Source organism: Lepidochelys olivacea (assembly GCF_965140295.1).
Source record: "Lepidochelys olivacea isolate rLepOli2 genome assembly, chromosome: 9".
NCBI classification, from domain to species: domain Eukaryota; kingdom Metazoa; phylum Chordata; order Testudines; family Cheloniidae; genus Lepidochelys; species Lepidochelys olivacea.
This window is the reverse complement of record NC_140419.1, coordinates 18,208,209-18,222,365: the sequence shown is the minus strand read 5'-3', so window position 1 is coordinate 18,222,365 and position 14,157 is coordinate 18,208,209. Positions and strand designations below refer to the sequence as shown.

The following is a 14,157-nucleotide window of genomic DNA, read 5'->3' as shown; positions in this document are numbered from 1 at the left end:
TGTTAGCATATTTCGGGGGCTGGTGCAGTACAAATAGTTATAGAATATTCTAGCCATGAATGTCCGTTATCAATAAATATATGTATTTATAATGTATTTATAAGCATTTCTATAGCATGCAGCACCATACTATCGTATCTGAGTACTAAATTTGCTTCTTTTTTATTTAACTTGATGTTTCAACCTCAATTAACTACAATTTACAAACATGCTAATAAAAATAAATACTACTCATACATCCTTGGATTTTGCAATTCTCTGTTATGCTCCCCAGGTTCACAGCAGAACAGGAAGTTGATCTGAAAGATGTTTTGAAGGGTCTTGGAATCACAGAAGTATTCAGCAGAAATGCTGATCTCACTGCAATGTCTGGTAAGACGCTCTTGTTTCCAGTCTTTCACAATAGAGCATAAAGTCTCGACGTTGTTGAGAGAGAGAACAAAAAAGGATTGCAAAATTGGTTTTTGCCAATAATATAGTAGGTTTTTGTGACCCTGCAGCATTCTTTTAATATCTGACAGTGTGCATTTATCACTGGATTGTGAACTTTCCAAGAACAGGTTTGAGAGAGATTATTTTACAAGCTTTACCAATCTGTGGGTTTTACCTTTGCTTAAGAACCCTCTACTCCTGGTGTTATAAATGGCAATGCTTTTGTTGCATGAGTAAAGAGAAAAAGGAACATTATGCAAAAGGTGGATGCCACTGGCATGATGAACAATATTGAGGCCTCTTATACACATGGCCTTAGTGGTTCAGTGGATTTGTTTATCTCGTAGCCTGAATTCAAACAGCAAGTGACTTGTCATCTCTTACCCCAGGGGCCATCTGTCCACAGCATAAAGCTATCGTAAGGTTAATCATCTTCTGTGTAGAAAAAGCATTGGAAAGGAAAAGTTTTTAAGATTAAGGCACATGAGCACAAATAACTACATCCGCTGCATGTCTGTTCAAGCCAGTTGTCAGCATTTCACTTTCATACCTACCAAGATCCTTTAAATTTAAAAATTCATTTCAAATAGACTCAGCAAAAAGAGCTGGGTTGGTTTTTTTAAATGAATGTGAAGTCCAGGAAAGGTGTTGAGCAGACAACTGCAGGAAGTGACAGAGTGCCGTCCTTCTCTGAGGAAATTACTCCCTTACACGCAACAGTAGCAGGCAGTTCTGTAGCACAAGCTCCCCCATACTCAGTCCTGACCTGACGGATGAGAGACTGATTCAATCTCCAGGCTTATTTGGTCCCTACTTTCTAGTTATCGGCTATTGCCAATTAGCTGACTATGATGGTTTAATGGAGTCTAAGGCCAGAAGGGACCCTTATGATCATCTAGTCTGACCTCCTGTGTAACACAGGCCATAAAACTTCCCCAAAAATAACTTCTAGAGCATATCTCTTGGTACAATGTCCAATCTCTATTTAAAAATTGCATTGATGGAGAAACCATTGGAACAATTTACCAGTTACTCTCACCATTAAAAATTTATGCCTACTTTTCCAGTCTAAATTTGTCTAGCTTCAACTTCAGCCATTCGTTACTGTCATACCATTCTCTGCTAGATTGGAACACTCATTATTAAATATTTATTCCGTGTAGGTGCTTAAAGACTAATCAAGTCACCCCTTCTCTTTGTTAAGCTTAATTGACTAAGGCCATAGCTGCAGGATGGGAGGGTGGGGGCTATATCCTGGGAACTCTGAAAAAGATTTGGGGATCAAGGTGAATAATCTGCTGAACATGAGCTCCCTGTGTGGTGCTCTGGCCAAAAGGGCTAATGCAATCCTTGGATGCATAATCAGGGGATTTCCGAGTAGGAGTACAGAGGTTATTGTACCTCTGTATTTAGCACTGTTAGGACTGCTGCTAGAATACTGTGTCCAATTCTGGTGCCCGCAATTCAAGAAGGATGTAGAAAAGTTGGAGAGGGTTCAGAGAAGAGCCCCGAGAATGAACAAAGGATTAGAAAACATGCCTTATAGTGAGACACTCAGGATATATGTTCTTTGTTCCTAGATGTATATACATTTATGTGTAGCCTTATTAAAATGCATATTGTTCAATTGTGCCCAGTTTTATTAAGCAATCCAGATCTCTCCGAATCAGCAACTTTTCTTCTTTATTTACCATTCCCACGCTTTTTGTGCCATCTGCATACAAATCACTGAAACTTTGGTTTCTTCCAGGTCATTGATTTAAAAAAAAAAAAAAAAAAAAAAAGCATAGGGCCAAGAACCAACCCCTGTGGGACCTCACTGGAAATAGACCCTCTTGATGATGATTCTCCATTTACAGTTATATTTTGAAACCTATCATTTAGCCAGTTTTTAAACCATTTAATGTGTGCCATGTTAGTTTTATATCATTCTAGTTTTTAATCAAAATGTCATGCAGTACCAAATCAAACACCTTTCAGAAGTCTTAAGTCTATTACATCAATGCTATTATCTTTATCAACCAAATTTGTAATCTCATCAGAAAAAGATATCAAGTTAGACAGAATTTGTTTTCCAGAAATCCATGTTGATTTGCACTAATTACATTACCTTCCTTTAGTTCCTTATTTAAGTCCTATAGCAGCTGCTCCATTATTTTCCCCAGGATCGATGTCAAGCTGACAGGCCTATAATTACCCAGGTCATCTCGTTTACCCTTTTAAAAAAATTGTCACAACATTAGCTTTCTTCCAGTTTTCTTGAACTTCCCCAGTGCTCCAAGACTTATTGAAAATCAACATTAATGATCCAGTGAGCTCCTTGTTGTAATTTACATTTATATAGCTTTGTCTCCCTTGTCCCAGAACACTTCACTAGTCTTAACAAACTGATACACAATCTATACCAAACTTCAGTGTGGTGTGGACATTAGGAATTGGACTGTGGCAAGAAAACAGCCATAATTACTTTGTCACCTCTATGCTGGGCTGGATTTGAGCTGTTAAGCCATATCCAGCACCCAAACTCCAGAGCCACCCAGTGCCCACAGAAGTACTGGTTGAATTGTTCCTGCTGTGGCCTTCTGCTTGCAATCCTTATTCTACATTAGCTCTGCAGTTGTGGGGAGGTTTTGTTTTTTATATACCTTGGTTATCCTCAGGGGATCCCACTGTCCTTCCACCCAGGAAGCTGTAGCCCAGGGGTTCTCAAACTGGGGATTGCAAGATTATTACATGGGGGTTGCAAGCTGTCAGCCTCCACCCCAAAACCCCACTTCACCTCCAGCATTTACAATAGTGTTAAATATATATTTTAAAAAATTAATTTATAAAGGGGGTTGCACTCAAAGGCTTGCTGTGTGAAAGGGAGTCACCAGTACAAAAGTTTGAGAACCACTTCTGCAGCCCTTCTGGGTTGCTGCTTAATCACCCAGATGGATACCTGAGTCATGGGAAGTCTCCGTTCTCTATCACCTACTACAGCGAATCAGAGCCAAGTGAAGGTTTTCAAACAACAGCAAAAAGTTTTAATCTGAAACTTTCACCAGAAATGTTAAGGTTTTGTTTTCCAAATGTTCCCTTTTTGCAAAGTTAGATATTTTTAAAAAAATAAATAAATAAAAATTGGTTCACTTTTCCTTCACCAGCTTTCTCTTTCTCTTCCTCCAGCCCTCTGGCCCACCCTGTCTGTCTGTCTGTCTCCATTACATAAAATGGAAAAGGGAGGGGGCAAGAAATATAAAAATGAATATACAAAAAATTATGCCTTTTTAAAAACCTGCGGAATGAATTTTCCACATTTTTCGTGAAGAATGTCTTCCATTGTTTTGACGACCTGTAGTGGAAATGCTGATCTCACAGTAATCTGTAGCTCTAACACAAGAAAAATCTTAAAATGAATGTATCAAAGATAATTTTGGAAGTTCACTTAAGGTGTTGGGTGGTGGTAGGACTGGCCCTCCCTCCCAGTATGTCTATGATGTAGTATCCAATAGTGCAATGGAGCATGTCCCCTTATTTCACTCCATATACAACACAGAGGCATAAACATCAGTGAGCAGCTCTGCACACAGGAGTGCAACAGATGGATTGAATTTGTTTGTGTTTAATCCATGAGATTAGTTATTTGTTCAAAGATTTATATTTTGTACAATTGTCTTACAAAAGCAAGAAAGAGTTTAAGACCACACATATATCTTGCTTGGACAATTTAACTTTGCTATTTAAAGGCACAGAGGCACTATATTTATGGCCTATTACAACAATCTGTAACCCACAATAACCCCCCTTTTGTGTCCTGTGACTAGAGAAGTGTTAATGGGCAACTTCACCTTCACTGGTCTCTTAGCATATGTGTTAACTACTTATGATAAACAATCTATTCCACCGTGGATTTAATTCTGAGGCTCTGAGGGCTTGCCCATGCTTAAAATGCTATGTTTTAGACACTAGCTACAGCAAGGGGAGGGGCTCTCCTGGAGAGGCAATAGCTAAGTTGACAGAAGAATTCTTCCATCCACCTAGCACCAACAATGGGATGCAACACCACTTCTGAGGGTCCCTAGCCTCCGTTTGCCAAAAGCTGGGAATGGACGACTCACTTGATTGCCTGCTCTGTTCATTCCCTCTGAAGAACCTGGCATTGGCCACTGTCGGAAGACAGGATATTGGGCTAGATGGACTGTTGGCCTGACCCAGTATGGTCATTTTTATGTTCTTAGGACTGGTTGGCTTAACTATGCTGCTCATAGTGGGACTTTTCACAACCCTCACCAACGTAGTTAAAACAACCTAATTTTCTTGTGCACACCAGGTGTGAGACTCTTTCCCAGACCTTAAGAGCTCTGTGTAGCTCGAAAGCCAGGGTTGGTCTGCACTGGGAACTTATTTTGGCATAGCTACGTCTCGGGGTGTAAAAAATCAGCACCTCTGAGATGTAACTAAGCCGACCTAACTGCCTTAGTGTAGACAGTACTTGGTTGACCCAAGAATTCTTCCATTGGCCTAGCTATTGCCTCTCGGAGAGCTGCATCACTTATGCCGATGGGGAACCCCTCCTGTCAGCACAAGTGGTGTCTACACTGAAGCGCTACAGCAGCTAAGTTACAGTGATGCAACTCTGCCAGTGTAGCGTTTTAAGTGTAGACATAACCTTGTTTCTTTTATTACAGAAGTTGGTCCAATAAAAGATATTACCTCACCTATTTAAAGATTAAGTTGTTTATATTGGTATGTAAAGCATTAAGTACAGCAATGATTAACGTTGCTGCACTCTAATTTTTCCCACTGAATGTCCGAGGAGATGTCTAAGGACATTCATAGTTTGCCTATTTCTTAATTTAATAAAGTAATAGAGACAAACTTTTGAGAGAGCTTTTTGTAAGTTCAAAAGTTTGTCTCTCACCAACAGAAATTGGTCCAATAAATGGTAGTGCCTCACGCACCTTGTCTCTGTAATGTCCTGGGACCAACATAGCTACAACACTGCATACAGCCATCGAGCATAAGCATTCCTTAGGCATTTTTCTTACTCCAAAGGATTTCTTTTGGTAAATACATTGGTCAGCTCAAATATTTAATCAAATTGTGGAAAGATTCTCAACTAGAGTAACTGAAATTACACTAGATGGAATGGAAAATTACAGGCTAGGCCAGCCAATAGATAGAAGGGGGACTATAATAGGAGTGATATGTAAAAGAGAGACTTCTAACTATGTAGATTATTAGAAGTGTTCATCAGAATATTTCCATTATAATTGACTGACTGTTTTTGCATATAGCACTTACTGCTGAGAATTTACTTGTTCCACATGACAGAGTGGGTGTAGCCTAGAGCTGGCTCAGCACTCTGAACTTCCTAAGGGTTTCCCCATCTGCTGAATAGGGAGATAATTGATTAGTTCTGGATGATTAACCAGTCAATAATGTGATTCAGTTAGTCTGCTATGGACCATTAAATGGGCAACAGGAAAGTAAGGGGGAAAAGAGCTGGATGGAAAGGTTAAGAATCTGAGAGATGAGACTTTTCTCTCCCTGCCCCCCTCACACCGCCATCTAAGGGATATGCTCAAGCTTCGGAAAAGCCATATGGTGATAGGACATGAAACTGCATGATATGCTGTAAATAAAATGCAATGTAGTGAACTTTATGTAAGGGTGTGTGGAGACTGCTTGCAAAGAGAAATTCAGAGTGGGGGAGCACACCCCCTCCCCATGACATGCCAAAATGCTGCAGTTCATTCCTCAGAAAATTCATTTTGTTTAAGTCTGAATACTTTCCTATGAGTGGTCGCTTTACAGGAAGACTGCCTCTGGATTAGTGATGCAAATAAACCATTTAGACAAACTTTTTGGTAAAGTGCAAAAAGTAATAATCACATGTGAACACTTCACATATTATATTTTTGAGATCTTTCTATTAATAGCTGTTATGTCAATACCTAAATGAGTGAGAGTTCTGCTTAATCCATAAGATAAACAGATGCTTTGTGACAGATGTGCTACAAATAATACAGTGGAGGCTCTTTCTCCCTGCTTTCAAGACAACAGCAGCATTTCTGACAGGTTTCAGAGTAACAGCTGTATTCACAAAAAGAAAAGGAGTACTTGTGGCACCTTAGAGACTAACCAATTTATTTGAGCATAAGCTTTCGTGAGCTACAGCTCACTTCATCGGATGCATACTGTGGAAAGTGTAGAAGATCTTTTTATATACACACAAAGCATGAAAAAATACCTCCTCCCACCCCACTCTCCTGCTGGTAATAGCTTATCTACAGTGATCACTCTCCTTACAATGTGTATGATAATCAAGGTGGGCCATTTCCAGCACAAATCCAGGGTTTAACTCGAACGTCTTGGGTAGGAAAAAACAAGGGGAAATAGGTTACCTTGCATAATGACTTAGCCACTCCCAGTGTCTATTCAAGCCTAAGTTAATTGTATCCAATTTGCAAATGAATTCCAATTCAACAGTTTCTCGCTGGAGTCTGGATTTGATTAGCAGCATTTCTGAAAGCTTAGAACTGAAGCCTAAAGCTTGTACCGTTCTTAGCAGTCTCCTGTAGGTTTTACCACATATGATCCCATAGGAAATCAGTTGGGGATTTTGTTGAAGAGATGCTGAGCAGTTGAACTGTGAGATCTAGTTCAGTTCAGAGCCAACCTAGCTCATCTTGAGTTAATGAGACATATTGGAGTCATGTGATAGGCAGGGCTGTCTTTCCTCTCAGTTGTTTACATTAGCATTGGAACCATTATCTTTTGTTATGAGAGAGAGTTGACGTAAATGAAGATCAACTACAAGAATATTCTCACAGTCTTTTTCTTATGGGTGGTGATTCAGTGTGTTCAGTTAATGACTTATTTGATTGATAGGTATTGGTGTTCTAAGGGTTACGTCATGGAAGGCTTCAGAAATAGAGAAGGTTTTTGAATCGATTGACTTCTTAGTTTAAATTTTGTACGTTGATTTATTTTCCTGTTATGAATATTCTATTAATTTCCCACCTCTCAATTTTTTTCTCTTGTGTCTATGTGGATATGAGATATTTCACCATGTTTATTCCCTCCCCCCTTCCCCCCCCCCCCGGTTCCTCAGACGTTGTTGTCAACTTCTGGAAATGGCCCACCTTGATTATCACTACAAAAGGTTTTTTTTCCCCTGTTCTCCTGCTGGTAATAGCTCACCTTAAGTGATCATTCTCATTACAGTGTGTATGGTAACACCCATGGTTTCATGTTCTCTATGTGTATAAATCTCCCCACGGTATTTTCCACTGAATGCATCCAATGAAGTGAGCTGTAGCTCACGAAAGCTTATGCTCAGATAAATTTGTTAGTCTCTAAGGTGCCACAAGTACTCCTTTTCTTTTTGTGAGAGTATATATACAGTGTAGATCTAATCCAGTGTGTATTTATTTTTTCTGTAATATATTGTGTTGCTGAGGTGGGGTGGAAAATAGTTAAAGATTGTACTAACTAGGAGTGTAAAGGCCTATTGCCAGGCCCTTCTATGGTCTGATCCTACTGCCATTGAAGTCAATAGCAATGACTTCAGTAGGAGCTGGGTCAGATTCATACTGAATTGCTGGGATGGGAGTGTGAGCACACAAGAGGGAGAAAGCAAAGGCTCAGTCCCTCTCTCAGTGAACTCAGAGTCAATTACATCATTTCCATTGGTCTCACTAGGTATGAAGATGAATCCTTGGTGATCACTGGTGGTGATTCTATTGCAATACCATCTGACATTTAATTTTTAAAGTCAGGATGGAAAGAAAATATGCATGAAAAATTTGGGCCTGATTATGCAAGCTCCTTCCCAGAAGTTATATAGCATCTTTCAGCATTGGTTCAAAATGGAGAAACAAATAACTACTCTCTGCTTGTAATGTTACATCCTTTCCTTTCCTCTCCAACTTTTGGTCTGCCTTGTCTATTTAGAGTTTAAGCTCTTCAGGGTATGGACTGTCTTTTATTCTGTGCTTATATGAAACCTAGCAATGAGGGCTCTGTCTCAGTTGGTGTTTCTAGGTGCTACTGTGATACAAATAATAGTTAAATAAAAATATAAACAAGGAAAAGGCTGTTTAAAACCAAGATGAGGGAGGAAGTCATTGCAGTTGAATTTGTTCTTTGCCTTCAGGTCTTGGAGGTGTTTTTAAAAAAAAAGCTTTATTATTAAAAAAGCTTCACTTTTTACTAACCCACTTTAAAATGTCTCCTTTTTTTTTCCTTCCCCTCCCCCCAGATAGCGAAGAGCTTTACCTTGCTAAAGCAATTCACAAGTCGTTTCTAGAAGTTAATGAGGAAGGTGCCGAAGCTGCTGCTGCCTCAGGTATCTGACTCTGAAAACAGGAACTCAATTATGGGTCTGGCTGTCCTATATTAATTAGTATTTTAAAAATGTCTTGGTGCGGAGCCGAAAAGCTGAGCGCAATACAGCATGAGGATGTAGTCTGGCAAGTGTCCCTCCTTCCCGGAGAGGATGCTGGAAATTGAAAATGCCAACATTTTCTTGATATGAGTGTGTCATAAAGTGTCTCAAGTGCTCAGTGGAAAATATTGCTCCTTTCTCCCATTTCCTTTCTAATGAGAGGTGGGAGGGTACGTGCTGCATTTTTGAAGATAGATTTTCTTTCTGAAACTTGAATCTTGGCAATTTGGAATGGTTGTGGTTATTTTATTTTCCCCATCTTGTGTGATTTGCTAATTGAGAAGGTCTGTGTGTTGTCTCCAAAATGGTTAGAAGTACCTCAGAGACATTGTTGTGTTTTAATAAGCACTTAAACAGGGGTGTGAGCTGGGATGCAATAGCTGGAAAAGGCTAGCTTGCCAGCAGTGATGCTTCAGGGGCCAGATGGTGAAGGTGGTTGGTTGTCACAGGCAAATCTTGACTCTCCCTCTTGCAAATGAGTTACTTCATTTGCCAACTTGCTTGCATTATTATGTGATTTCTCTCCATAAGTACTTGTACTATTCTTCGAGCAAGAGAAAAGCAGCATCCTTTATAGTCAATCCCAGTGATTCTTTTGAGCTTGGCATTTCACATTCATGTGGGCAGAGATTATTGGCATGCATAGGTGTTTTTTTAACTGCCAATGCAGTCAAAGTGAAAAAGTTAATAAAACACTTGTAAATAATAAAGCCTTAGTGAAAACCTTAGAAGATTTCCAAATATAAGAAAATACCAAATGGCCAAAGTCTGCCAGTCTCCTCATCTATTTTGCCTTTAACTTTATTCTTTAAAATAGAGTAAACAACAAAGAGCTAAATTAAAAATGGCAAGGTCAGCCCACACTCTTAACTCGTCTATTTAATAAGCAGTTAATGTGAGTACCAGGGTCAGGCTTAGAGCTCTGTCTAGCACAATAATGCATTTTCTACTGTAATGCATTTTCCTTTGAAAGGGAATGGCCTTCATTATCCAGAGGTTCTCCCTTTTTGTAAATTATAAGCTGTTTCATCATCACTGGAAATAAATTGTGCCATTGCCCATTGTTAATCCTTCTCCGAGCATACATAGACATGTAATTACTTTGTAAGCCTGCTTCCTTTTAGATTAGAAGTGTCATGCTATTTGTTGGTGACAGTGCAGTCATGTAGGCTTTAATTCCTATTCAGGGGCTTTACAAATATCACGTGTGAAGAAGTTAACATGCTGTATAGAGGGAGAGTATGGGGAAGATAAAGCAATACCTGACATGCTGCTTGTGTGTGTTCTCTCCCCGTTAGGAATGATTGCCATTAGTCGAATGGCTGTGCTGTACCCGCAGGTTATAGTCGATCATCCATTTTTCTTTCTGGTCAGAAACAGGAGAACAGGTAAGTGTATGCAGTTTCCGAGCTGCTTTCTCATTGTTTACAGTGAATCCCCATCAGACCCATGCGGCAGAGGCGCTCTGTTTTGGATCAATAAACTGGTCTCAGAGAGTAATTTTTTCTTTACTTTCTGCTCTGCAATGCTTTGTGTTGAGGGATTTTAACTAAACTCTCATAACACACATTCCTTTAACACTCCTCCCAACCCCAACCTCACACAGGAATAGCCTGAAAAATATTATTGCCCTTTTTTGGTAAGGGATCGTTGGAAAAATTCACCAATAAACTTACTGAGGGCTGAGGCAAAATTGTCATTGTAATCCTAAACAATAGCTCTATGTTTGACTTCATCAGGGGACACAGTCCTGAATCCCCTTGTGCAGTCAGCATTCTTTGAACATACCCTCTGACTTCAGTAAGAGCTTCACTTTAGTAAGTCCAGCAGAATTTGCCCCAATACTAAGTGATTTCCAGAAAGGACAGATATTGCAGTTATGAATAATTCTCAGGTTCCATTGGTATATATTCTGTGGCAGGCAATGATGAGAACAGTACTTGCTGGCAATACAGCCTCTGATGAAGCAATGTTTTGGTTTGATATTTATAATTTATTCTTGGTAATGTTGTGGATGTGACTGGATAACAAACAGCATGTTACTATGTGGCCACACAGGAGCTGGAGCTGTCTGTTATGACATCTCGCCTAGTCTGGAGCAAAATTCAGTCGCTGCAGGTCACAAGGGTTTTCGTGCATTGGAGATCAGTCTGGCCCAGCATGTGCAAGATCTGCTTTCTTATTATTAAACATTCATATTGCAGTACTGCCTAGAGTTGGGGGCCCATTGTGCTAGGTGCTGTACAAACATTAAAAGCCTTTGTCTCAAACCTTGCATATGGTGAGCTAGGTGTGTCCAAGACGCCCTACCAATGTACTGTCCAAGCGGATTTAAGCTACAGTGAATTACAGTGAATCACATTACTTCTGAATGAGGGCATCCACACAGGGTTTAATACACGGTAACTTATGTCCATTTACTGAGTGTCCCCTTAGAGACCCTTCCAGAGAGATGGGGAAGGGGAATCTGATGGGCGTCACAGAAGGCTACAAAACCCTCAATCTGATAGTGTGTAGTGAGCAATTTATGCACTGTGCTATATGTGGGGACTGAATGACTGAGGACAGTAGTACTTGTATATACAACTTTTTGCCTCTTTGTATCCTTCAAATGAGAAACAAGTCCAGTAAAAGACCAAAGTTTCATTCTTTTTGGAGTCATTGGGAGCCTTGCCAGGGAATTCAATGGTAGCAGAAACATGAAATTATCATGAAAGTTGCCTGTGGGCAGGTGTCCACATTTCAGTTGATCCTTCTTGGGATCCTCCACCTAGAAGCCAAGGACTGAATGGATGTGGACACTGAACTACCCATTGACATCAGTGATGGTCCCTCTAAAGCCGAATGAAGTCAATATGCATCTTTCTATTGATTTCAGGGGCTTTGGAGCAAGCCTCTGGAGTGTTGAGGTGCATTGTCAGGGCAGTGGAGAAGTTTTCACTGCTTCTGTCTGCGCTGTACCTGTTCTGAGTACAAACAGAGGAACTCATTCTCCAAGGCTATCAATCCATCACCTCTCATGGATACTAAACTCAGACGTGTGCGTGTGTATGTACGTACATGCATGTGCGCACACAATTTATAAACATTGTGCCCTATAAAATCTGTATCCTTATCAGATGATGAATAAATCACAAATAACTTCAAACAATGGAGAGTGGTTTAGAAGTGTATGTCCTTCTTTGTGGTTCTGATTTGTGTGTTCTCTCATTGGTTCAGGTACTATCTTGTTCATGGGAAGAGTCATGCACCCAGAAGCAATGAATACAAGTGGCCATGACTTTGAAGAACTTTAATAATGCCACACACTAAAAAGGAGGGAAATAAGCACACTGAGTTTATAATTGATATATTTAAGGTTTGCTGTGTTTTACAATGTACCTTAAGACACTGTTGAAATACTTCCATATTTAACGTGGTTTAAATTACAAGCCAAGTTTATGGAGGAAAGCTTTCAGTATTAAAATAATGGTTCTGTTGCTGTCATTGTGATTGCTGTGTCAGTCCTTAAAATAAAATTGTATACATGTCAACAGCTGTGTTTCTTATTTTAGTGAATTGTACTGCAAAAGTTTAATTCGTAAGTACTATATTTGTCACACCTCAAAGCTATCATGATCAGTAAGACTGGACTAGAATGTCTACAGTTTTTTAAATATTACCAGTGGCAAAACTTGATAAATTATTCATCTGGTTTTATTAATTATTTGAAAAATGTAGTCTCTCTTGAAATATTTGCAAGCAGATTGTAATGTCTTGTAATTCATTCATTATTTGAATGCTCTTATGCAAATCTTTTTAACTCTCTGGATTGATTGTGAACTGTTCTGAAAGTAAGTATTTAGTATTCACTGTGCTGGTTCGTTGTGATGGTTCAGATAAGACTTGTGGGGTGAAATCCTGACCTCTTCGATGTCGGTGTAAAACACCCACTGACTTCAGTGGGGCTAGGAGTTCGTGCATGGTGACATATAATCTGTTGGATAACTGTGGTAGCCCTTCTTCTGTTAAGACTCCCACATGTGAATCTAAAATGCTGTTTTTATGAATACTCCTGCATGTGACTTTAAAAATTCACTTTCCGTGAATGCTGATGCCAGTAAAACTCAAATTGCATGAATGTTTGTGAATAGTGAGCACAGAGCATGACTGAACTGAAATCATTTACATCGTCACATATATATTTGTGGATATTTTCCCGCCTCGCTCCTCCCCCACCCCAATGTTTGCCTGGCTCTACTCACTAATTCTATCTCCACAGCTCTCTCACAGTAGTGAGCAACAAGAGCATGTCTACAAAAAAGGCTCTTTCAGATAATCCTAAAATGTGTGAAAATGATGTTCAGTTTGTGAAATAAATGTCTAATGAAATCTAATCCTCTTTCTTCCTAAACTTCTTACTGAGAACAAAGTGCCAGATGGAACATAATGATACATGCCACACTCTAAATATGAGGTGGGATAATAAATGCCACACCCACTCACAGGAAGGAAGAGAAAGTACCCGCCAGTGCCAGATGCTGACATATAATTATCACTTCCCACATTGTGTAAAATATAAAATGAACTGTAATTCCTAACAAAGGTGAAAGGGAAAAAGAAAGAAGGTGGTAGGGCTGGAATCCAGTCTATGGCAGAAAATAGAGTCTGCGGGTAAGAGGCAATGTGGTTCCTTCTTCCAGTCAATAGGAATTTTGCCTTTGAATTCAGTGGAAGCAAGCTGAGGCCTAATTTCTGAAAAAGGTATTGGCTGAGCTTTAGGTGGAATTATTCACATAATTTCCTGGTATGTTTTCAGTTTAAACCAAGCCCTCGCAGGCACTTCTTACATGCTGTACAAGGGAAAGAACATCCAAAACTTGGCACTTCGTTGTTCGTGGGACACTCTCTCATGCTCCCAGGCTCAAAGCTTGAGCCTAGTGCTCAGGCCAAAGAGCTTGATGAGTGCTGGGAAGAAGCGTTGAGAGGAACGAAAGGAAACTTAACTGAGCACGCACCTCCCAAGCCATACTGCAGGATGACGCTCTCCATGGAGGCTAGTTACAAATGCCTCATGGAAACTGGGCAGGAGGATCCACTGAGTGGCTGATACATCCCCCACCCCACCCCCTCAGGCAGGCTGAGCCATTTGAGCAACTATCTAGCAGCACCTTCTGCCGTGGAACTACCCCAGTACTGCTACAAATTGGCCTCACAAAATTTCTTTATGTATTGTGTTCTGGACTCTGAGTAAGAATTTACAACCTCAATATCGCCTCCACAGAGAATCCTATTTCCTAATCAGCCCCCAA

General features: G+C 39.9%; 1 protein-coding gene across 3 annotated transcripts in view; it reads left to right on the top strand.

Moving 5' to 3' along the window:
* SERPINI1 (serpin family I member 1) overlaps window positions 1-13,242 on the top strand; it is an 80,409-nt gene extending 67,167 nt beyond the window's left edge. For all 3 annotated transcript variants that reach the window (XM_084639874.1, XM_084639875.1, XM_084639876.1), the window contains 4 exons: window positions 275-372; window positions 8,681-8,767; window positions 10,165-10,254; window positions 12,086-13,242. In XM_084639874.1, the coding sequence (XP_084496000.1) occupies window positions 275-372; window positions 8,681-8,767; window positions 10,165-10,254; window positions 12,086-12,162 (352 nt within the window). In that variant the 3' untranslated portion in view covers window positions 12,163-13,242. The remainder of the gene's footprint in view (window positions 1-274; window positions 373-8,680; window positions 8,768-10,164; window positions 10,255-12,085) is intronic.
* Window positions 13,243-14,157: the final 915 nt, after the last annotated feature.